We start from the raw sequence: 25,771 nt of genomic DNA, 5'->3' as shown, positions 1-25,771 counted from the left end.
TAACGTATATATTGTCTTTTACATATTTATTGTGTTTTGCGTATTACTGTCAACAGTGCTAATAGTATATTGTTTGTTTTTTGGAGTATGTTGTTGTATTTTGCACTGTCTGGAGACAGTACCTAAGTATTTCACTCATCATAGCACACATACTGGTGATCATGTGGAAATAAAAGTTATTTGATATGAAAATAAAATCAACCTCCGCTTCAAACAGTTTCCATTCAAACAGAAAGTTGTCATAAAATCTAAATAACTACTTACTAGGTGCATGTCTATAAACTTGAAACACTGAAATTGATTTTAAGAATATAAAAAACAACTAACTGCTGTCATAAGTTTCACTTGTAAGATAAAAAAAAACAAATTTTAACCTAATTTTAATTACGAGAATTGTTGATTACTGTAATGGACTCTACACCGGCCTTCCCAAAAAGAAAGTCAGAAAGTTGCAGCTCATCAAGTACGCTGCAGCCCCAGACTCTGACCAGAACCAGAAAATCAGAGCACATCACACCTGTCCTCAGGTCTTTATATTGGCTCCCAGTTACATACATAATATATTTTAAAGTATTATTACTTGTCTATAAATAACTAAATGGCCAAGCACCTCAATACATTACAGATCTGCTCACTGAATACAAACTTAACAGATCACTCAGATCTTTAGGATAAAATAAATTAGAAATTCCAAGAGTTCATTCAAAGCAGGGTGAATCAGCCATCAGCTACTGCGTCCCCGCTGCTGGAATCAGCTTCCAGAAATGATCAGATGTGCTCCAACATTAGACACATTAAAATCAAGAATGAAAACACATTTATTTAGCCGTGCCTTTACTGAATGAGCACTGTGCTTCGTCCAACAGCTCACACTATTGTGTCTTTCTTTTCCTTTTCATTCTTTTATAACCTATTGTAACACATTTTAATCTGTTTTTATTCGTTTTAATAATTTTTGCTTGTCTCTTTTATTCCTATTTATATAAAACACTTTGAATTGCCACTGTGTATGAAATGTCCTACATAAATAAACTTGCCATGCTTTGATTTAAAAACAGGTTTGGAAAGGTATGACAGTAAGTAAATGATGAAAAAAACTTACATTTTTGGGTAAACAATCCCTATAAGGCAGCTTTAAAATCCTTAATTTATTAACTCACCTTTCGGGAGTCTCTTCTGCGGCCATTATTACAGTAGTGCCTGAACTGTAAAAGATCAGTTTTGTCAAACACAATCAACTTTTACGGTTATATAAACCGACAGAGAACATAACACAAGGCCCATTGGGTTCGTAGGTTGTTCATTTGTGCGTGAGATGACAAAGACACAATTAAATGACACTGCACCACACATGCAGCCCACTGAGGGAGGACAGGAACTTCACACTGTATCAATGATATCAGCACAACCCTGCGGGAGGAAAGAGAGCTGTGCTGGGGAATTAACAGTTTATGTAGCTAAAAATGTGCTTTGTGATTGTTGTCGCAGCCAGCAGGCCAGCCCCGGTGGGAGGAACGCAGATGCCTTCTGTCAGCAACTCTGCACTGTAATATGGGGCTTTCAAACACAAAGATTCAGTTTAAGATGCCACCTGAACTAAAACGTTAGACATTAAGACAAATGCATCCTTTGGGACCATAAGGAGAGCTTGACATCTATTTCTTGCTAGCTTCCAAAAGTGTAGCAGAGCAAACCTTAAATCCTGCCTCTGGAGGATCAATGCCCTGCAGATTTTTGCTCCATCCAGCTTCAATCCACTTGCCTGGAAGATTCTACGAAGTCTAAAGAGCTTAATTAGCTAGTTTAGGGGTGTTTAATTAGGGTTAGGCCTGATCTCTGCAGGAAGTGATTCTCCAGAAACAAGTCTCGACACCCCTGGTGAAGAGTGTGCAGGAGTATATTCAAAGACCAAAATAAGAAAATATGTTATCCATTTAACACGCTGGGTTACGTCCAACCAAAGTCCATTGGAGGGATGAGGTGGGGGGTTACTGGTAAAATGCCTGAATTACACACAATTCTAGATTTCTACAGCCTTTCCAGTTTTAAAGGTGACATTTTCAAGAGAAAATAGGTTAATAAAAATTACAAAATCATGCTTCAACGATATTGTTCATTGTTTTATACACCGTTTTGAGAAATGTAATGGTACCAGCGTACTTTGTTTTACATTTTTAATTTCTATAGCTTCAACAAATCCAAAAAGAGCCACATATTGATAAATAATGTTATGATAGCTGTTTTACCATTACGTAAGTTATGATTGAATTCCCTTGTTACAGTTATAAAATAGTGTTAATAACAAGCAGGAAATGTTTATGGGCCGATGACATGACCACATTGAAATGGTCTATAAATAAAGGGCCCTTAGCTGCTATTAATGCTTTGATAACTGCACTATGACTCCGTTGATTAAATATATATGGTTGAAATACACAGAAATCCTACCCACATCTAGTCACAGTTTTTAGAATGACTTACTACAAAAGGAACCTTTTCAGCGAAATAACAAATGCTGTCATTTTTGATTAGATATTTTTTAATCAACATTTAGAAATATTGCGAAAGTTTAGCAAAAACCAATTAATGGAAACTAGTCTTCAGTCAGTCAAGTACCCAAAAATGTAAATTTATGTGGCTTTAACCTTTTAATTGTTGGTTTAAAACCTTTTTTTCTTCTGTTGAATACAAAAGAAAATATTTTTAAGAATGCTGGCACCCATCTACCTCCATAACGGTTAAATAAAAACCCAATGGAAGTCAATAGCTGTTTTCATTCACCTATTTTTATGCACATTTTGGATATACATATTTAAAAAAGGATTGATGGAAACGTGAAGATGTGCCTTAACCATTTCAGTGTTAATGTTATTGTTTTATCAATTCCCTCCAGAATTGTCAAGAGCGCCTGTGCTCCACATCTCATGCCTTCAAACGCCACCACGCATTCATTACATGTTGGCATTTCTCTTCTGTTGCGCAAGGAATTTTTAAATACAGAAAAGATTGACGCAGCTTCTCCTATCACAGCATATTCCATTTTTACTTTTGATATTTGGCGCCAGTTAATCAAGAAGTGACAATTTTGTTCTCTTTGACTCATTGGATGAAAACACTGCTTTATTTGCACATCTTTTATGCGATATTCCTGTTTTGTGCATAAATTTAATTTACATCTTTTGATGGAAAAATAGCTATTGAGTACCAGCTACCATATTCGTCTAAATATGTTGAAGGGTGAATGAATCATTTTTGCGTGAACCATCCATGTAAAGCTTTGCATGTAAGGCCCCGTTTACACTAGTGCGTTTTAGTTTTAAAACGGCGTTGTAGAATGAAAACGATCCGCGTCCACACTCGCGTTTTACCCAGCGTTTCTGAACTGCTCTCCGTCCACACCAAAACGCTGAAAACGCACATCACGTGACCACACAGACACTCTCGGGCAAGCGCTCCAGCATTTCTACCCAGATGAGAGCTCTGCTTGTCGGACTGCTCATCAAGCATCTCCCGCTGGATCTAATCTCACTATATTTGCTAAACGTGAAATTTCATTCATGTTGTTGTCTTTATCTAACGACATAGGCCAATTCCCTGACTTTGGTCATTGGAATCTATTAAGTTACTTGTTCACGGGTAACATGTTTTGGTTAAGCGCAAAGATAAGTTAATGATTAATCCAGGTACATTGACTGATCGCTCGTCTTTATTTCCTACAATGTATAAACTTATTGTATGTTATACTTTTATAATTATCGATTATTAAAACTGATATTCAGCAAAAGAGAGGGTGCGTTTCGTATTGTCACTGAAATTGAAACGAGACCGTTGTTATCGGCTCTGTTTTGTTATAAATATCCACACAGTGAAGATGACGCTCATATATGCAGCACGACGCCTCAACATTTCTGCTGTCTGTTAAGTTGCTAATATTAAAATGAAAATAGGCAGTTCCTTAAATCATGTTTACATTTTATTGTTGAGAAAGTGAAACAACGTAGCCAAGGTGATGTGAATGAAGTTATAAAGTACACTGTTCCCTTTGAAGATTTACCCGTGTCCTCGGTATGTTTTCCATATCAAACTGAGAAGGGGGAGACTGCAGCCTTGATCAAACTTGCGAAGTCTTAACTTACAAGAAGAGGATGCGAGACTGAACTGTATGTGGGCTACTTAATATTGAGGAAAAGCCCCAATCAGATAGGCGAACGTTTGCAGCCCCGCCTCCGTTTTCAGATGTCTCCGTCTTTCCCCATCCACACTGAGACGGAGCAGCAGCGTTTTAGAATGAAAACGGCCTCTCCAGCGTTTTCAAAAAGCTCCGTTTTCGGCGCTCGAGAACTCCGGCGTAGTGTGGACGGATGGCGTAACCGTAGCAAAACTTATGCGTTTTCAAACTAAAACGCACTAGTGTAAACGGGGCCTAAGTTTCAAGGGATTAATCTAGAGTGAACAATACTCAAATCTTTGATTTTAGTAGGTCTATACATGTCAGAGGTTAAGTCCAAATATAAGACATTTTACACATTCCTGTCAAAGTCTTGCCTGACAGCATCAAGTCTCAAGTCCAATTAAAGTCCATTCAAGTTCATGTCATGAGTTCCAAATGTTAATACAACAAGAAATTCTCAAAGCTTTCACATGTCTAGAAAAATTGGTGTTTGCCAGCAAATGACTAAAATAGACTACTTAGGTTGTTGATGACAATAAAACCTTGCTGTGTTTATAATTGTTCTAGCAAACTTCAAATGTTTTCGTACACTTTTTCCATTGCTCTCATGGTTATGTTTTATAAACAAATTTCAAGAGAAGCATCATCCGTGACCATTTGACGAAGCTAATCAGACAATCGTTCTATTATTCAATCAGCATAGAACCAAATGCCTATAAATATTTAAGCACGTCCCACCTCGGTTTTCTCTCAACTTCAGCATCCCTCCACCACCCCAACTCCACACTTTTAAAACCTACACCTACATAAATCGGGGAGATTGGGGAGAGGGGTAAGTGTTTTAGAGCCAGGCTAGACACTGTGCTCGGACCCCTTTCACTCTCTCAATCCTGATAAGGGGAATAGCACCAGTGTTTTTCTGAGCTCAAAGCCCTCTCCCAGGAGTGCACACGAAATATGCATATTCTATTCAGTCAAATATATGTTTAGAGTGTGAACTCATGAAACATTGCTAATCATAAGTAACTCTACAACTAAGTCAACTAACACTGAGCATTACACTTTAATAAACACATTATTTTGATTGTCCTCCAACAGCCATTCCACTGGGTAGAAATACAGTGCAATTACATGTCAACTTATATTACTAACACTTAGTCTACTAATGAGAGTTAGTTGACATTAACTGCAAAGCTGGAAATGCCTAAATGGGATCCAGAAATTAAAGTGTATCCAAATGTTTTGAAGACAGAAAGAGTTATCGGAAGCTTAATTGTGAAGTCATGCCACCATGGTTTTGTTTGGTTATAGCCAGCATTTGTATAGGCTTCATAATAAGTTGGTCATTTGTGAAGACTATCATTATGAACAACACATGCAAGGCTTATAAACCTTCACTCTTAAAAGAGTTTATTTTCTGTAATAATTTGTAAAACAGAAAAGTTCTATTGTTAACTTATTAAACTTAATATGAAAACCAGATCTGGGGTTGTCTACAAAAATGTTATCACTGCACGTGTCAACTATTCAGAACACTCCTAAAAAAGAAACGAACAGCACTTTGTGAATGATGTAGCAGCACATGCTAACGTTTATATTGTATTGTGATCAAACGGCAGCTCAAGTGCTTTCACATTGTGTAATCTCTTTTAGAAGTTCACATGGTTGTTCCCAGAAAATACACAGGATGTTTGCTTTATGACAGCTTCATGTTTTCAAGCCCTCAGTTTTCCTGTAGGTTCTCTGGGGCAACTTACTAGGCAGTGCTCTTGCATCATTCACGCAAATCTTTGTGAAAATGATGAATAACCAAACACTGCCAATTTCCTAGTTTCTCTTCACGGTCAAACAAACAAAGAAATGTTCTCATAACCAATGCTAATCAGTTACAGATAGTCTGTAATGCTGAAATACCATGCAGAGAATTAGAGGCATGATGTCATTTCTCTGAGGACAGACAGAGAGGAAGATGTGCAAGCAAGATGCAACTCAGACAGGAAGAGAGTCTAGATATGTGAGAAATCAGATGCTAAATGTAAATCTCCCTAAAAGATTAAATGAAAAGGACAGCAGACAGCTATATATACTTACTGATTTATATATATATATATTTTGTCACAGATCAAAAATATTCTTATTAACATGAGAGCAAACACTTTTTTTTTTTTTTTTTTTTTTTTTTTTACAGCCAGTTACGGCAGCAACTCAATGCATTTAGGCATGTAGACATGGTCAATATGATCAGCTGCAGTTCAAACCTTGCATCAGAATGGGGAAGAAATGTGATTTAAGTGACTTTTAACATGGCATGGTTGTTGCCATACGGCTGGTCTGAGTATTTCAGAAACTACTGATCTCCTGGGATTTTCATGCACGACTATCTCTAGGGTTTACAGAAACTGGTCTGAAAAACAGAAAATATCCAGTGAGCAGCAGTTCTGTGGGCGCAAATGTCTTGTTGATGCCACAGGTCAGAGGAGAATGGCCAGACTGGTTCATGCTGACAGAAAGGTGTCACTCCTGTCAGCTAAGAACACGAAACTGAGGCTATAATTTGCACAGCCTCACCAAAACTGGACAACTGAAGATTGGGGAAAACGTTGCCTGGTCTAATGAGTCTCGATTTCAATTGGTAAATTAGTTAAAGGCTTCTGCAAAATTATTATATTAGAATTTTAAATGTTTTATTAGAATGATTGTTGATTGGATCACGTGATACTAAAGACTAGAATAACATTTGCTTAATAATTAGCTTTTATTCCTGGGAATCAACTTTTTTATATATATATATGAAATTCCAAAAATACAAATTTAAAATACAAAACAGTTGCTTTAATTTTAAAATAATATTTTATTTTTTACTGTATTCTTGAATAGATGGAGTCTGTGTAAGCAATAGGGACTTCATAAAATGTATTTAAAAAATCCAGCTCAAATTGTAAACTACAGTGTGCCTAATGCTCTTAATTAATCAAATATGATTGAAACTGTTAACCTAGAGTAATAACTCCCATTTTTAATTAACAAATGTGAAACACTATTGAGCCTCAGGTTAAAAGCTGCCTTAACTACTTTAACACAAGTAAAGTTGTTCAGAAGTAAATGTTGTCAGTGTTTACATTTTGTGTAAATAGTTTTTTAGATTTAATCAGCCAACTGAGGCACATATCGAAAAAGAAAACAGCAAAAATAAAAGCTAACAATCTCTCTACAGTGCCTGAGCAGAACACAAACAGACAATAGTAATTAACAGCATTCAAGGTGAATGGGGAGTTATACGACTAATATGACAGCTGCCGGAAAGCTTTAAAGTTAAAATGATGGTACACTACGAAGTGCAAGTCAACCAGTAAGAGCCTTTGGGTTCTCATCCTACTATTGGCTTAAAGTCAAATTTGAATGAGCTAGTTTTGACTAAAACACATAAAATGTATGTGATTATGTATTATACATGTGATTTATTCAGAATTAATTGACTAATGTCCCATTCACACCTAAAGTACAGTTAAAACTGTTCTAAATGTAGTGAAATAATACCAGACTTCACACCATTACTGTAAGAATAATAAATTCTTTGCAATCACTTTCATAGCGGTTTTCTCTTTATCTAATGAACAATAAAACACAGACAGACAATTAAAGTCCAGCCTGATTTAAAGTGTGGAATCAGATTAATCAGATGCGACAAAAAGAACCAGTGCAAGGATGAAATATGTTAGAAAAAGATGTTTACTGTTTATTTAACAGGCACTCTTGTACAAAGAAATTTCAATACCAGTCTCGGGGATCTTAAAAACCACACACTGTGATTACAGGAGCTCTGATTAAGGCATAGACAACTGACCCTGGATCAGGTCATAATGGGGAAAAAAAAAAAAACATCAAGTCCTTCTTCCAGGTTTTATTTCCCCTGTTGATTTAAAAACAAGTGACAGACGTCCTGAACTCTCCAGGATCTCCAGAGGTTTTGTTGGTCTAATACATGATGTTAAAAGTGCAACATTTAAAGTAACCAAAGAGAGGAATAGCAGATAATGATCTGGCTTGTCATTGGCTGCGCAGCTGTGCGCTCAAATCCTGGATTTCTGTGATGAGCTGCTCCAGTTCGATGACATCATCTCTGAGGTCATCGTGGAGCTCACCTGTGGCCACGTCAGTGTACAGTTGCTGCGACATAACAAATGAGAAAAAGACACCACAAAACTAAACTTTATAATGCATATTAAAAGCACATGAACTCTAAAATGACAATTTGCATGTTAATTAAACATCCCCCTAGTCTAACTGTGATTCCATTTGTAAAGTTATTCTCCATAAAAGACGCCTGTAATGTTTCATCCAAATGTCATGTTTTATTGTTTTTACATTTTTTTTTTCCATGTAATTTAACACTATTTCAAACACTTATTGAGGTCCAGTAAATTTCTCATGTTCGCTACCAAAAAGTTCAGGGTCAGTAAGAATTTTTGTCTGTTTTGAAAGTTTTCGTTTATTATTATCAACAAGACATCACTTGTTTAATTGATATATACACTCACCAGCCAATTTATTAATCTGAAGCTTTATTTAATCTGAAGCAACTGCGTGATGCTTTCAAATCCATATGGACCAAAATCTCTGAGGATTAGCTCCAATAGCTTCTTGAATCTCTGCCAAGAAAGATTAAGGCAGTTTTAAAGGCAAAATGGGTCCAAACCTAGTACTAGTAAGGTGCACCTAATGAAGTGGCCGGTGAAAGTATATTGTAATTGTGAAATTATTTAAAACAGAATATAAATATAACATTCAACTCAAACTTATACTGTACCTAATAAATGTAGTAATTCCAGAGAAACAATGGTATTTGTTTACCCTAACTGTGTACATCTTTAGATCAATTTAATTTGTGTCAGGTCACACTTAATTTAAATGTACAGTTCACGCTATAACAAAGCATTAACTAAGACTTTGGGCTGAATAAACTATTAATTAGATGCTTTTTAATAGTAAGTATTGTACCAGTTGGGTTTAGGTATTAAGTAGAATTAGGAATGTAAAATAAGATAATCTTTTATAAAAGCTAATAATCTGTTATTACCTTAATAATACGCAGATAATAAGCCAGTAGTTTTATCATTATCATCTTATCAAAGTCTTACCATCATACATTCACTTTCACACCTAAATCCAATGACCTAATTTCCTGTTAAACATCCAGTTTCATTTTGAATTGTCACTTTTTGAAAGTAAAACCATTTGTTGTTTCACTTTGGCCTATACTGTATGTGCACTAATGTAGCATTAACTAACTAGGAGCTGCAAAAAATTAGCAACTTTCACAAAACAATTAAACAGGTATGTAAAAAAATCTCATTTTAAAAAAGCAGAAGAGGGGCGAGGCAGTGGCGCAGTAGGTAGTGCTGTCGCCTCACAGCAAAAAGGCCGCTGGTTCGAACCTCGGCCCAGTTGGTGTTTCTGTGTGGAGTTTGCATGTTCTCCCTGCCTTCGCTCTGATTTCCCCCACAGTCCAAAGACATGCTGTACAGGTGAATTGGGTAGGCTAAATTGTCCGTATGAGTGTGTGTGTGTGTGTGTGGATATTTCCCAGAGATGGGTTAAGGCTGGAAGGGCATCCGCTGCGTAAAAATTTGCGATAATTTGGTGGTTCATTCCGCTGTGGCAACCCCGGATTAATAAAGTGACCAAGCCGACAAGTAAATGAATGAATGAAAAAGCAGAAGCCTGTAATAGGAGAAAGAGTGTGTGCGTGTGTTTGACTTACTCTGGCTTTGGTGGTCAGACTCTTCAGACTGAGTCGAGCTGAAGACAGCAGCTGCAGAGCCTCTTGAGGACTGCGTTTCGACCTGCTGCAGCTGATGGACACTGAGTGAGGGGCGCACACAAACACACACACACACACACACATACAGTTGGAGGAATTACTCAAAAACTTCATCTCTTAGACTGTACAGCCAATGAGGGGAAAGAATGAGCATGTCTAGCAGTCAAAGGTCACATGACTGGATCTGTGGACTAATAGTGTATTGCGATTCAGAGTGTGTATGTGTATAGAATTGTTGACTTTACATGATGGATAACGACCTCTGAGCAGCTCATGTTTAATCAGTGAAGTCATTAGTGCAACATCCAACAGCATTAAAACAGTCATTTAACACACATGTGCGCGCACGTGCACGCACACACACACACAGACACAGACACAGACAGGATCACAACACCTGCCTCCTTTTGTTCACCACGAAACTCATAATTATAACCATTTCTAGCACAATATGATCATCAAATAGAGTTAACAGTTCTAAAACAGTAAAACTTATTGCAACTATTTTTCATACTGCTTCCCCAAAATAAATCAGTGTTGATTTTGAAGTGCATTCATTTCCTTTTCTACATTTCAACATTGTTTCCATCTTGAGATCTTTGGTTCTTTTCTCTTTCCTCCCTTTTTTCGTGTTGTTATTTTCTTTTTAAAACCTCGGTTCATTCTTCCTTAATTCCATTGTATTCATCCATTCCCTGATTCCCTTGACAGTTCATGCTTTCCTCATTTATTCTTGATTGTTCATAAATTCTCTTCTTTCATTAATCTCAAAATTTCTTGAGAATTTCTTTTAAATGTCTTACTAAATTGTCCACCTTCTCATCTCTTTCTAAATTCTCTCTTTTACAAATTTACTTTTCTTAATAAATACTTTCTTCTAAATATTTTTTTTCTTTCCATTTCTGTCTCATGTCATTTTTCGTTCTGTCCTTCCTGCTTTTTTCTAAATTAGTTTACTGCAAAAAACGCTTTTTGGCAAAATAATTTGCCAATGGTGTGAGCAAAATAATCTAGTTTAGCTTTGAAATAAGATTATTTTGCTAACCCGATTGGCAGATTATTTAGCTTGTTTTAAGGAAAAACCTACTTAATTTTTACACTCTGAATCAATGACTGCTCCAGCAGATACTAATCCATCTGATTTTCATCTGTATATACTGGTAGATAAGGTGGTAGATTGTATCATATATTCATAAATTCTTCCCGATAAACATTTGGGTGGATTTCCCTTTTTTTAAACTGAGACAGGTGCATTATAATAGGTGGCTTTTTTAATATACCAAGGTGGTATAGGGCACACATGCATCATTGTTATTATATCCATATTAATATCCAACTTCTCCAAGTGAGTTGTCATTTCACTTTCGGAAAGATCTAATGTATCAGAGTCTGGCTTTGTAAAGGTGCCGATGTTGAGGGTGGAAAACTGTAGAATAGGCTGGGATGTCTTTGTTAACTTTCAGCTTGACTGCATAGTTGAGAGCCAATGTCAATCTTCTGTTGTAAAGTAACATTTCTCCTTCTGCCGTACAGTATATAAACTTTGAATTGGAGAAGTCCTGTATGTTTCAAAAGCAAGTCTCACTCCTGTATGATGTACTGTATCAAGCATCTTTATGTATGATACCCTTGCAGATCCATAAACTATGCGTCCATAGTCCATTTTTTATCTAATAAGTGTCCTGTAAAGTCTTAAGAGTATCACCCAATCTGCACCCAATTTAATCTTTGCTAAAACTTTTATAAAACCCATTGCTTTAAAAAATCCATTTAGTAATATTTTAATATGATAAGCAAAAGACAGCTTATTGTCAAAACTATTCCTAGGAACTTTACCTCTTTTACAACATGTATAGGTTCTCTATCTAAAAAAGGCTCTGGATCTAAATGCATATATCTCAAACGACAAATGCATGCATACAGTTTCTAATAACATGTCAATATATTTTTAATTGCCAGGAAAAAGCTGCTTTATTTAAGAATTTTTAGATATTTGCACTTCAAACAAAAGAAAACTCTAAGCAAGACAAGCATTTGTTGCAGCGTTTTCTGCAAATTGTCTATCTTTTTTTGTTTCTAAATGGTCTTACATTTACATTCTTTTCTTCTAATTACTTTATTCATTTTTCACTAAGTTATTTTTCTATCTAAAACCTTTTTATTTGTCTCTAAACCATCCCCTTTTTAAAAGCCCATTGTTTGTTAATTCTCTTTGTTCTAAATTATTTTGTGATTATCTCTCCCGAAATCCCATTTTCTGTCCAGCTATCCTCTCTCTTTCTCTCCTCATGCTGCTGCCTGAAGCAGCGACAGCAGGGAAAGTGGTGTGATTAATCAGTGCAGAGCTCATTCACAACACACACATGCACATATAGCTTTACTGCACACCAACACATGAATACAAACAAGACCTAGACAAATGCACAAGGCAACACACAAACCAGTGAGGAAACCATTCTCTTATGTATGCTCACACACACCCCTTTCTCTTATAGTGATCGATTCTCCAAATCACACACACGCACACACTGAATGCAGGCCAGAGTAAGAGGGAAGGGACGGAGGCGTGTGAAGGGTTCTGCTACATTTGCTGAGCCGCCCCCTTTATAAATCATTAAGATCAACAACAAACAGCCTGCAAACTCAAGGACAACACACTGTGTGAGAGATGATCCTAATCGCTTTGACAAGCTTGTCCATGTTCAATGCCAACTCAGAATAAAATGATGTGACAGTTGGATTTTTAAGGCCAGACACTGCAGGATAAAATATAGTGTTATCATGCACTCGTCAGTTTGGGGATTTTAGCCATTTGGGCTTTTCATAAAGTTTTGTTATTTTGTTCAGTCTAAATGGAAATGGGAAACATATTTTGTCGGTTTCTTTTGTCACACTTTATTAATTTGTGTCTGTAGATTTTTATTAAATACATGTTTTTAAAGGGGCGGTCCACTGCGATATCATATATTAAACTTTAGCTGATGTGTAATGTAGCTGTGTAAACATAACCAACATCTCTGAATGTAATACGCTCAAGGTTCAATGCAAAGGGAGATAGGCTTTTACAGAGTTAGCTTAGCAAAGCCTACAGTGAATGAAATTTGGGGACTACAAAAAAAAAAAACATATCCTGGTTAGTGAGATCACAAAATCTTCAGGTTACGCGCATTCATCATGCGCATACACCCCGTGCAGCGAAAGGGCGTGGCCGGAGGCACTGTAATGCTAAAGCAGACAAAGCTAAAATGCTGCCCAAATGCTGCTATTTCCACAGAGCTTCTTCTGTTTCTGTATTTGGGCTTCCAGAGGATACAACATAAAGAGAGAAGCGCTTACAGTTTAATTTTAATAATGTTCCAGAGAATTGTAAAAGGCAAAGGACAGCTTCCAGAATCTCTCTGTTTAGTGCTTGAATCTGCTAAGAACTCCTCAAAGAAGGAGCAGCTCCAACCATAACAGAAGAAGCTGTGAATTGTGAGTCATAACCTGTAAGTATTTTTATTGGTTTAAAATTGATCTATTACATGCACAGTTTATAGTGTTCATGGTACTGTACTTAAGGACAAAAACAAGGATGTAAACAACGGAAAATGCTGTTTGGCACGTTAATAATTTAGCTCCAAATATTTATCCGTCAAATTGATTTTAAACAACCAAAATCTTCACCAGCGCTGCACTTTTTCTCTATGTGTCCGCTTTCCCTGCGTACTGTATCTTAAATAACAAACTCGCAAAAGACAGGTGAACGTTTCATATTACTTACACATGCTTATTCCAAATATATGTGAAAGACACTTGTCAGATTATATTTTAGAGAGCAGGCGTGAGGTTTAGCCGTGTCCTCCTCATTTTCCATCTGATTCAGGCTTCCATCTGATTCATTGTCTTCAGAAACATTTTTGTTGTGCTGGTTGAAAGTCTCTTTACAGTCCAATAGTGAAGTAAGGCGTACAGTAATGATTAAACTATTAAAAGGCATAAAATTAAAAAATGTTCATTCAATTAAATATTGTTGGGCCCGACATCCCCCATAATTCCGATAAGTAGCTCAAACGGTCTGTCAGCAAATGTAGATTAGGACTTCTGCACATCTATGTTCATGCAGATCCGCCATTCGCGCATGCGTGCCTGCATGAGTGCCGCGTGTTCACAAAACAATCACAGACGCGGTAAAATGAAATGCTGAATTGAAACTTTTAAAAACCTGAATCAGTATTGGAGTTACTTGAGCACGCTGGAGGAAGGACGACACCATAGCTGAAGTATTACTGTTAGACAGGTAATGTTCTGTTTTAAAACTATTTTAGTCAGGCTAAGCTTATGTTAGATTGTGTTGTGTTATGAATGATTTATATGCATAGACGTGTTGTTCAGCCACTGAAATCTCCCAGCGAAAGATTGATGTGACTATTTTCAGTTTCATAAGGTCCTTTTACAGCATCGATAATGTAGATTTTTATTTAGTTTAACAACAAAACATCAGTAAATAGCGATATTCCGTCTAACCTACTTTATTGAGCTGAAGTTGCTTTTATATTCACATTGGATCATTTTTTAACAATGACAGCCTTCCTATACTGTTGTTTACCATGCTACTCTGAATATTCACTCTGAAATAGCATAAGTATGGCTTAGTAATAAATGTAATTCCTGCATGCCGCCAGCCAAACACTAACTAACTGGCGAATGACATGAACTAGTGGGTTGTCTGCTGTTGTGATGCAGTGCGCGCGTTTGGGATTTCAGGAGGCGTGGCTTTGAATCAAAGTCCCTCCCCGCTGTCCAAAAGTAATATGCTAAGCGGTTAGCATTTTGGCAGATCACCTACTGCACCTTTAACTCATTTATGTTCATAAATAGATAGACAATTTATTTTTATAGTTTAAAACATTATTCAAAACCTTTGATTAATACATCAAAAATAGAATTACGAAGTTTTGTGCCAGAAATCATGCAAATAAGTTTATGTTTACTAAAACACTTCATTTGCATATTTTAACAACATTTAATAAAACTACCAATGCAAAAATATTTGTAAATCCTAATGTAATAAATCAAAACAGGCAGTTTAGTAATTACTACGCTTTTTATAATGTTTTTCTCTTATTTCGCTCTAGGAATACTTTCACTATACAAGATTTTTTCATATCTGATTTCTGAATGTTTTACAGAGCAATATGTTCCTAACTAATTTTCTTTATATTTTTATGTTTTTTGTTTGGCTGTTCTCAGTATTTTCTGAATTAAGGAGGAAGAAAGAGACATAAATACAACATAAAACCTTTAACTACTAGAATTCTGAACCTGACTTCCTTTAGTGTTCATATTATTGTGCTACAAAGTGTATGCAAATGAGTCCATATTTAATAAAACAATAAATAATGCAAATAATCATTTGCATATTTAAACATAACATTTCAGAAAGCTAGCAATACAAAAACATTTGCCTTTCTTAATATAATCAAATCAACTGAGGAGATATGATAATTTTTTTCATGCTATTGAGCAGCAGTGCGCCACAGAGAGTCATGCGTTTAGAAACAAAGAAAGAATTACTATTCAACCCAAAACCTGCACTCTGTCTCAACTGATGTTTAATTCAACACACACTCACTGACCAAACCCTCAACATCCCTCTTAATGAGACACGCACACACAGATGGACGGACAAAGCAAACCCATCTGGTAAACACACACACAAACACACACACACGTCTGTGCCTGCTGGAGGTCACAGGGGTAAAAGGCTTGTTTGTCGTTCTTGCTCCGGCTCCGTGTTCTCAATCCATCAGGCCTTTCAGAGGAGCGCAACGCTCATGCGCTGCCACATTAGCCATGATAGAGTGACTCTCTGAATGAGCGCACCACCACGATCCTCTGTGTCCCTCTCAAATGGCCTTGTTAAAAAGAAAGGGAAAGTGTGGTGTGTGTTTGCTTGAAATCTCACCATTAGCCATGTCTCTGGCACCTTTCACCACAGATTTGAAGCTGCCTGTGTCTTTCTCCCATCCAGCCGCCTGCGTTTCACATCGATGAGCTTTACTCAGAAACTGCAGCGCCTATAAATATAACACATAAAACACTTAGAGCTATCCAGATGAAAGGTGATCAAGCAACAACAAATTAAAGCTCTCTCTTTTACGTACACTTTAAAAAATGCTGGCTTCCAGACTATTCCTTCATGTTGTCCCAACACAAATAGATTAAGTTAACTTAATTGTTTTTACAAATTTAAGTAAATTGAGCATAAAATAATCAAGTTGACCACAAAAAAAAAACAAGATGTCCTTGCTGCTGTCTGTATCACGATGACGTGCTGGACCAGATCCAATACGTAGTAGACATTGTATCACCCATTAAAGCCTGGTTCATACTCGACATGTCCGCTAGTTTGCTTGAGTGTGAGCGGCGAATGTGACATCATCGATGTGTTTGCGGAGGTTCGCTTTGGGTGCTCATGACATGATGTTGACTGGCGGAACGCACATTGCTTTTTGAGACTCAAGCGAACAGTTCGCGCAGCGCAGCATTTGATTTGAAAATAAATATGAAACATTTTGAAGAGATTTTGTCTGAAATGGATATGACTGTACAGACATCTTTATGATCTGACCATGCATGATCATAGGGATAATCAGATGACCAATTATTCTTGGCTAGAAATTGCAACAGCAATGGGAAAAGAAGAAAGCTTTTGTTAAAAGGCTTGGAAAAACCTGAGGGATAAGTTTGTTAATGCCAAAAGAGACCATGGCAAAAGTGGAGACCCAGGTACACAATTATACCGAATATGTTTTTCCACCATTTATAGGTTTTACACTGATGTATATGTTCCTATTTTTGAATTTAAAACAATTTAATAGTTACAAAACTATAATTAAGGAACAAATTATTTCTTTGATAACTGGAAAGGAATATTTAAACCTGTCAGTTTACAATATACTGATGCCCTGTTTTTCTAGGCTTTATTGGTGATAATGGTCAGGAATGTTGGACCATTATTCTCTTTTTAGCATAAGTAAAGGACAGAAACTAGCCAGACAGTAATGTGTGAATTCTGGAATGGGCTAAATAAAAAACAAAAAACAAAACAAAACAAAAAAACGCATCTGTATTTTCTATTAATTAATAATATTAAAAGTATTAATAATAAAAAAAAGAAACTGACCTTTTCATTGTCTTCTGCATTGTTGCTATGTCCATCGCCATAAAGACGGGCGTACTGTTTCCATATCTGTGCGTCTGTGCTGCAGCGGGACGACACTCTGCCCAAGAGCTCCTGGAGTTTGGGTCTGAGAATGGAGGCCTGTTCGCCCCGGTGATCGGTCAGATTATCCACTACTGCTTGCACCAGGATTTCCAGAACCTGATGACAAACACAAAAACACAACAGTTGTTTAAATTTTATGGCCCTGTTTACACTGCCAGTTAAATGTGACCCAATTCCGATTTTTTTTTCATATACGACACAGATCGGATCTGTTCTTTGGCCATGTAAACACAAAAAAAAAATGTATGCATTCGGATATTCAGAGATCGGTTTCAGGCCTCCTTCATATGTGGAAATAAATCAGAAATAAACAGGATATGTGACAATCTGACAGTCATGTAAACAAGCAAATCGGATTTATTGAGGCATTCCCTTTTATACGTTATTAAACTTGCGACAATGTGGTGCTTCTCCACAGTTGTATGACATAGAAGAAAGAGCGTGTGAGGAGACACAATGGTAAACTAATCAAACTAATGAAACTAATCAAAAACATGGTAAACAATAAAAACAGAGGAAACATGGAGGAGGAAAGAAGTCAGTTGCCACAATTTGCTCCCACCAGACCTGAGATCTCTCTCGTACCCACAAATTCCTCTAAATGGTGGAGGACACCATATATAAACCATAGGTGCAAGCTCCAATGACTGCCCTTTCCCACCTCCTCCGCCTCAAAATCATTTTGGGCGAACTGTGTTGTAACTTTTGCTTTTTGACGCTATTATTACACGCACTGCGAGCTACACATAGAACAACTTTATTCTCCCTAACACCAGTGGGCAAACAAGAAGAGGCTACATCTTCAACTACACACACACATCAGAGCTATACCAGTACATAAACTGTGTGGTGGTTAATCTGGACTGAACCATTCACTGCTTATACAGTACTACACTTCGCATATTTCGCAGAGCTAAAATCTAAACAATTTCTTCCGTCGTGGCTAGTATGGCACAGATGCTAGAAACCGCCTTTATGTATGCGTGACATCGTAAATCATGCGTGGCATCAAGACTTGACAGTGTAAACGGGGCCAAAGAGTATTTAATCTGAAAACTCACCCAGGATTAGCATTTAGCTTAAGTCTGATCCCAATGAGGTCAACAAGGTCAAAACACTCATCTCTGAACTTGACCTCTGCTTTTTTGGATGTTCATGGCTTGTGCAATGCTCAGCATATATGAGTACAGCCCTCACAAATCTATCTTTTAAATTCATTTTTTTAATAAAGCGTTACAATATTATATTTGTGCAAATACATTAGATCAGTCAATACTGAAGCCAAAACTGAAGCTTATCGAAAAAAATAACTTACCATAACTGTCCAAAAACGAGTACACCCAAATTTATGTTATAGAAAAGTATTAAATACAAATTTAAAAAAGAAAAAAAAAATCAAGAGAGGCAAGAAAATATGTTCTTTTTATTTGACAACAAACCAAAAGTACCTAGAGTTCAGCTAAGAGTTTCTGAAACTTATAATTTACTTAATCCCTGGCCTCATTTCAGGCAAAAAAAAATTAAAAAATTTTAAAAATGACCTGACAGACTATGACTGTCGTCTAGTTTGAACTGGCAAACTGGAACAGCATTCTAAGGAAATTACGAAGCTAAAAAAAACAAAAAAAAAAACAATAGATCCCAACACAGGACGATAAAATTGAACAAATGAACATAAAACAATCTTAAATGACTACACTAAAGTCAAATAAAATACAACTAAATGAAAGACAATACAATTAAAATACGCACAAAAAACAAGAAAATAAACAAAAAAAAAATTTATATTATAAAATAAGTGATGAAACTATAGTATGTTTCTATTGAATTCCGATATATAAATGAGGAAATTCAATACAATACAATTTATTTAAACAAATAAAATAAAACAAACAAAAAAAATGACCTACAAAAACAGAGGTGTCAAACAGGAGTCCTGGAGGGCCACAGTCCTGCACAGTTTAGTTCCAACCCTGCTCCAACACACTTATCAGTAGGTTTCAAACAAGCCTGAAGGACGTAATTAGTTTGATCAGGTGTGTTTAATTAGGGTTGGAACTAAACTGTGCAGTGCTGCGGCCCTCCAGAAACTTAAAAGTTAAACACCCGTGACCTAAAATAACTACCATAAAATCAAATGAAAAGGTATGACTAAACAAAATACAATACAGTGAAACACTGATAAAGTAATATATATATATATATATATAGTTACATTCTATGAATAAAAACTACAATAAATTTAAATAAAATTTGATGAAATAAAACAGGTCGTTATATAAATACAATAAAATGTCAACAAAGCACAACAAAAGAGAGTCTTCTCTCCATCTGTCTTCTCTCTAAATAGCAATTAGAGACTAAATGGAGAAGGCATTTCTGTATATCAGATTAAAACACTAACTCAGACCACCTGATACAGATGGCTTATGAAGCCTTTAGTGAGAAGTGACTAGTCAGAAGTGTCTAATTCCCTGGAGAAAAGGGGTGTGTGTGTGTGTGTATGTGTGTGTGTGTGTGTTTGTCAGACACAGAGAAGGCTTTTTCCAAAATCTAAACGAAGCAAACCACACCCTTAAACTTCACTAAACTACCAGAATACTTGACCTGAATGCTGGGCTCCACATTCCTCAGTGTGTGAGCTATTAATCACAGCTTTCACACCGAGCTTCACATGTGTTTGTGTGCCTGTAACTAACAAGCTCCAAACTGCACTGTAATTACTAAAGCAGAACCAGAATTTGTGGCCATTAACTCTGTGTGTATGTGTGTGTCTGTGTGTGTGTGTGTGTGTGTGTGTGTGTGTGTGTGTGTGTGTGTGTGTGTGTGTGTGTGTGTGTGTGTGTGTGTGTAGGAAAGGGTGATTTTGCTTATGCAAGGTTTTGTCTAGTTCTATCAAGTAATAAAACTTTGTCCTTTCACAAATCACAGGATATCAGTATATTTTTGTAAACCTTCTGTATAGACTCACTGAGGACAAAAATATAAAAATATATGATCACTGACAGGTTTCTTTACTCATATCAGTACTGATTATCAATGCAGATTCAGTTTTAATGATTTAACCCCTCTGAATGAGTTTAATTAAAGGTTTTTTATTATTATTGAAGCTTTTGTTATTATTATTGCATTTGTATTAAATTTGCTTATTTATTTTTTAATGTAATATTGGAAAAAATTTTTAATGCTTTAAAATGAATGTTGTTCCTCATCATTGACTTATCCAGGGCAGTAATAATCAAAGCAATCTGATTAGACTTAGTATATTTAACATAATAATCAAAATTTATTTTGTGTTTTTCTAAAAAATAAATTAAAAAATCTACAAAATTTGTAATTGTAAAAAAAAGTATGAAAAAAAATTCATAGCTTATTGGCAGTGATGATCACAACTGATGCTGCTAAACATTTGTTGGTGAAAGTGCAACAAATTAGTTCAAATTAAAAGGCAAACTTACTGTTTTTGAGAAAATGTGGACGCCCTTTAAATAGATCTTATTTCCAATTCAGATTTCAGCAAATTATTAAATGAAACAGGAAACGACAAAAAAAAAAAAAAACTGACATTGATTTAACCTTTATGTTTGTGTTGCATTCATAAAAAAATGTTTTGTTTCCATTTCCCCATGATAAGAGCACATCTTGTGTGTGGACCCACGTGTGTGGATTACAGTGGTTTGCTAACATGCCACAAAAATATGATTGTAAGAAATTTTTTTTACCCGAACTTTTCAAATCTGGAAATGGTAAAATCTGAATTTGCCACTCATCTTCTTTAAAAAAAAAAAAAAGAGTTGATGTTGATTGTCCTGTCTCTACAGATTTGAAAAGTGTGTGATAGGGATGGGAAGATTAACCGATATGTATCGATCCGCGGTTATGCGCGTGCACGATGCGAGTGCATCGGTAGAGCAGCAAAGGATGAATGAAATTTTGGAAGCAAATCGAGATGCATCGGTTTTTGCGAGATGCATCGATTTTTCCGAGATACAGCTTATATTTTTAATATAGAATGTATTTTTTATTTATTAACAAGTGTTGTCAACCTGTTTTTGGCGCATAATTTAATCGACCTACATAAAGTATGCCTTAGCAACGGACTTGCAGATGTGTACACTTACACTACAACTCAGTGTATCAGCTGTGCGGATGAAGCTAGTGGTGCGCCCTCAGAAAGCGCGAGAAGCAAAACAAACATTTTATTCCCCACTGAGTTCTAAATCTAAAGTATGGCAACATTATGGATTTAAGGATGGACGACTTGACAGGACAGATGCAATTTGCAAAATGTGCCGTGCATCTGTAAAATACGCAGGCAGTACGACTAATCTGAAATCTCACTTGAAGCGGCGCCATGGTGTTATTGTGGAAGCATCTTCCAGTGTTCCTGCATCCCCAACTTTCGCACTGCTTCAACTGTAGCTACCAGCTCCAAAAGTGGTGAGAAAAGCATTGCAAGTTTTTTTCCATGCGCAACAGTTTTGTGCGCTCTACGCCAATAACGAATGCTATTGCATTGTTCATCTGCAAAGATATTCAGCCTAGTGTCAACCTAGTGTCAACCTCCTCCTGTTAATTTGTATTTTTTTTTTTTTTATTAGCCTGTTGTTTACAGTGACAGTGATGTTTTGTATATTTGTATATAAGTTTTGAATATTCAGTGGCAAAATATCTTTATAAAACTTGTTTTCATAGTTGAAAATTTAGATCACAACTCTTGTTGTGCAATCGTAAACCTTTATGTTGAAAGAGTGCAAATATATATAGATTTTTAATATATATTGCACTTATACATTCTGTTTATCTTGAAAATACTTAAATAATATGTGCTATGTGTTCTAAAATGGTCCTCTACTGTAAACTGACACTCTGGCTCTAAGAGAAGAGCCAGTTTGTTAAAAAAAAGTCTTGGTTTTTCGGGGTAATAAATAATCAAACTCATTCAATGGCACAGCATCCTCTTTCACATAATCTCATAAACTTGATCTAATAAGTTAGTGCTGAATTATCGCATTGTATCGTGATATGGGTGTGAATCGTATCGTGTTGCATCGCAATATGTCACAAATGTATCGCTAATATATCGGATCGTATTCTTTGTATCGAGATGTGTATCGGATCGGCATTATAGCTTAGATGCCCAACCCTAGTGTGTGATCAATGTTCTTTATTTGTGTTTATTCAAATGGCAAAGTTAGTATCGTCAGTAGTACTCTTTTAGTTTTTGAAGACATACAGTACCTTAGTCAAAGGATATAGTTACTAAGTTTACAGTAAAATTACTATAATATTATGGACTGAAAATCCTCCATTTCCATACTGCTCTCAGATTCGCTTTAATCGCTGCTCTCCATATCACTGTCTATCTCACGTGTCTGTGTTTGTGTAGCTGGTGTGAAAATCAGCCTATTCATGCCAACCATTCCCACTTTCACCACTCGACACTCCCACCTAAACAAAGCTGGACCCACTTTCCTGATTTTTTTTCAAACTAGAATACATAAATAGGAACAAGATTTTATGCAAGCTTATGACAACTTCTTATGTCATTCACTCTGTTGTCATTTGAAAACCAAAGCTCACATCGAGATGTCTTTGTTCTGACAACTTACATCATAAGCTGTATTTGTCTTTGTCATGATAACTTGACATTATCAAGACATATCTTGTCATAAACCTGTCATAAACATGATTGTCAGGCCATTATAATTGTCCTAAATTCTACAACAGCATCTTTAATATCTTTCTTGAACTCAATTACAGTAGTACACAATTGGAATTTGTCATAAAAATGTCATTAAATATTAATGACATTATATATACTGGACACTTTTAATGAGAAATGTTATTAACAAATCAGTTTATGATAGATTTATGAAAAGTTACGTTGTCTTGCTAATGTCAAATTGTCATGACAAAGACATGTTGTGATGTATTTATGTCAAGTTGACAAAGACTTATGCTTAAAATCTCTTTCATATTCATGGTGCTTTGATGTGATCATAAAAGGTGTCATGACTGTCATATGAATACCTCATCAAAAGCGTTACTGCATATTGGAATATATTAGAAAACCTGTGTTAAAATGCTTGTCATTTTAATGTAATGAATAAATTGGTGAAAATTATTAATTCATATTTTACCCTATTCACATGCAGTATCTTGCCGTAAGGAGTCAGAAAGAAAGCAATAAAATTGGCAGTCGTGTGTGTGTGTCCATCTAGTATGTTGTGTGTAAATACACTCATCCAAGACTAGCATTCACACTTTAACTGCAAACAGAAAGACTGAGTGACACTTCATTCAAGCAAACAGATGCGGATTTGTTTGATGCGGATATTCCCATGACAGTGCGTCTGTGTGGTCACATCGTTCATGAAAGCATGAAAATATACAGTACACATTCCTGAAGTAAGAATTCATCCTTCATCTCCTCGCTTTCTCTCTGTCTCTCTCTCTCTGCTTGCAGCGATCACTTTTTCATCTCTCCCAATTCCTTCAATGACCTCTGGAGCCTTCGGGCTGTTGGCAGATCTGCTGAGGTCTCTGTCACTCAAGTCAATGTTGTAATATTTGCAAAGTCTCCTTAGCCGTGTCCACCACAGGCCTTGCTCCACAAATCCTATTTTTCTCATCCAAGAGACCCTAATAAGCGCATTTATACCACCACCTATTGTGGTCATCAGGCAAGGTCTAAATAGCACATGATGGTAAAACCCACTTATATAATGATGAATTCACCTTTGTGTATGATGTCAATAATGTCAAAGTTATGAATCGATTAAATTTATATATTACATTTTATCACTATTGTTTCAATTCTTAGGGTCAGTAAGATTGTTTTAAAGTTACAATTAGGGTTGTGCCGATAGACGATAGTATCGTGTATCAACGATAGGCAAAGTTATTGCCGAGAGCTGAAACCTATGACGATTTTAAAGACGATATTTAGCTTGTTTCACATTAATGTAGACCAATTACATGTTTTAATTAATAGTTAAATTAATTGTATTACTATTTTTAATCATCATAATAAATGAACTACAAATACTTTGACAGTTTCAGCTGTTCAGATTAACATCACTTGACCGACACTTTCGGATAAAAATGCATTATTTTGATTGCTCTCTCTCTCAAAAGTGAAAGAACTCTGAAACCAGCTTAAATATTCTGGAATAAAATGTGCTTCGGTCGTTGGTCATTTGAGACTCCTTTATAACAGCACTCCCGCAAGATTCTCTCTTGTTTTCACAAAAAAGCTATTTATTTTTTATACATGTTATTAATAGTCTATTTAAGTTTCAATGTGGCCTATAGCCTATTTGTTTCCAGTACATGCATTGACTTCTTCAAATACACAGAATATACATACTTGTCTTATTTGTGTTTAATTCGATAGAATGATAAAAACGGACATGCACACTTTTAATAAAATAAGCTATTTATTTAATTTTAAAATATGTAAGGCCTATATTTATTTGTTACCTAATAAAGTGGCCTGTGGGTATATAAAATAAAAAATAAAAATAAAAAAGTCAGTGCTACTATATCTATGTCTGCTAGTAACGTGTGAATTGGACATAAAGAAAATGACTCTTCCCCCTTATGACAAAGGAAGCGATACGTTACAGAAGAAATTGAATTGGTGTCTGAATGTAATTCCTGCACGATCCCCTTACAGCATGAAATTAAGGAGAAAACTAATATTCTCCAGGGAAAACGACGGTATAAAGAATGGTGCCTGAGAGAGAGAAAGAGGGAGAGATAAGCAGATACTTCATCCATCTGATTTCTTTTTTTAGCTCAAGATGAGGGAGGACAGGGTCGCTCTTTTCTCCGTCTCTGTGGAATGTGAATTAATGGGTGGATCAATGATAGAGAGACGAGTCTTGTATGACCGTATACTGAGATGCCCACACAGACATGCCGCATTTTCCCTTATTAACAGATGTTCTCATCTAATTTGCCACTTACATGCATCTGAAGCATTCTGGTATGGAGAGAGAAAGATGATGAAGGGAGTGAAATGAACAGCAGAAAGGAGTGAGTGATGATTTTGAGTCCAGCCGAGCGCCGAGATCCCAATTACCGTCTGAAACTCTCACAGGGGCTAGAGGCGAACGACCTTTTCAACTTCCGTGCTTTTCACATCACAACTTTTAATTGATGAGCTACTAGCCTCTCACCAGACGTAAACGAATAATCCGAAGAATTAAAAACGAAAAGGAAAAACGGGAAATGGAGTTGGAAGTGACAACGAAAGGATGAGGAAACACATCTGCCTGCAGCCTACTAATGCAGGCTGTGTTTAGAAAGCAATCACGACTTTTTAAAACACGGTTGTGCATGAAAGCAGTTGTGGGATGGCATCTTGAAACTGGATTATATATGACCATAAATCTGAACACTTCCAACATCTGAACATTTGTATGCTGTGCAGAGCGTCTGCTGCTTATGAGTGTGTTTCAGATGTGGGGTGAAAAAAATAAAGCAAATTTGAAATATAGGG

General features: G+C 36.1%; 1 protein-coding gene across 2 annotated transcripts in view; it reads right to left on the bottom strand.

Annotated features, from left to right (window-relative positions):
- Positions 1–7,882: 7,882 nt before the first annotated feature.
- Positions 7,883–25,771, bottom strand: part of ttc27 (tetratricopeptide repeat domain 27) — a 149,722-nt gene continuing 131,833 nt past the window's right edge. For both annotated transcript variants that reach the window (NM_173285.3, XM_087288598.1), the window contains exons 17-20: positions 17,161–17,358; positions 15,940–16,051; positions 9,933–10,033; positions 7,883–8,338 (exon numbers count right to left, since the gene is read on the bottom strand). In NM_173285.3, coding sequence (NP_775392.3) covers positions 8,219–8,338; positions 9,933–10,033; positions 15,940–16,051; positions 17,161–17,358 — 531 coding nt within the window. In that variant the 3' untranslated portion in view covers positions 7,883–8,218. The remainder of the gene's footprint in view (positions 8,339–9,932; positions 10,034–15,939; positions 16,052–17,160; positions 17,359–25,771) is intronic.

This window comes from Danio rerio, chromosome 17, assembly GCF_052040795.2.
Source record: "Danio rerio strain M-AB ecotype USA chromosome 17, GRCz13ab, whole genome shotgun sequence".
Lineage (NCBI taxonomy): Eukaryota > Metazoa > Chordata > Actinopteri > Cypriniformes > Danionidae > Danio > Danio rerio.
The sequence above is the reverse complement of the archived record's forward strand: the minus strand, read 5'-3'. Positions and strand labels throughout refer to the sequence as shown.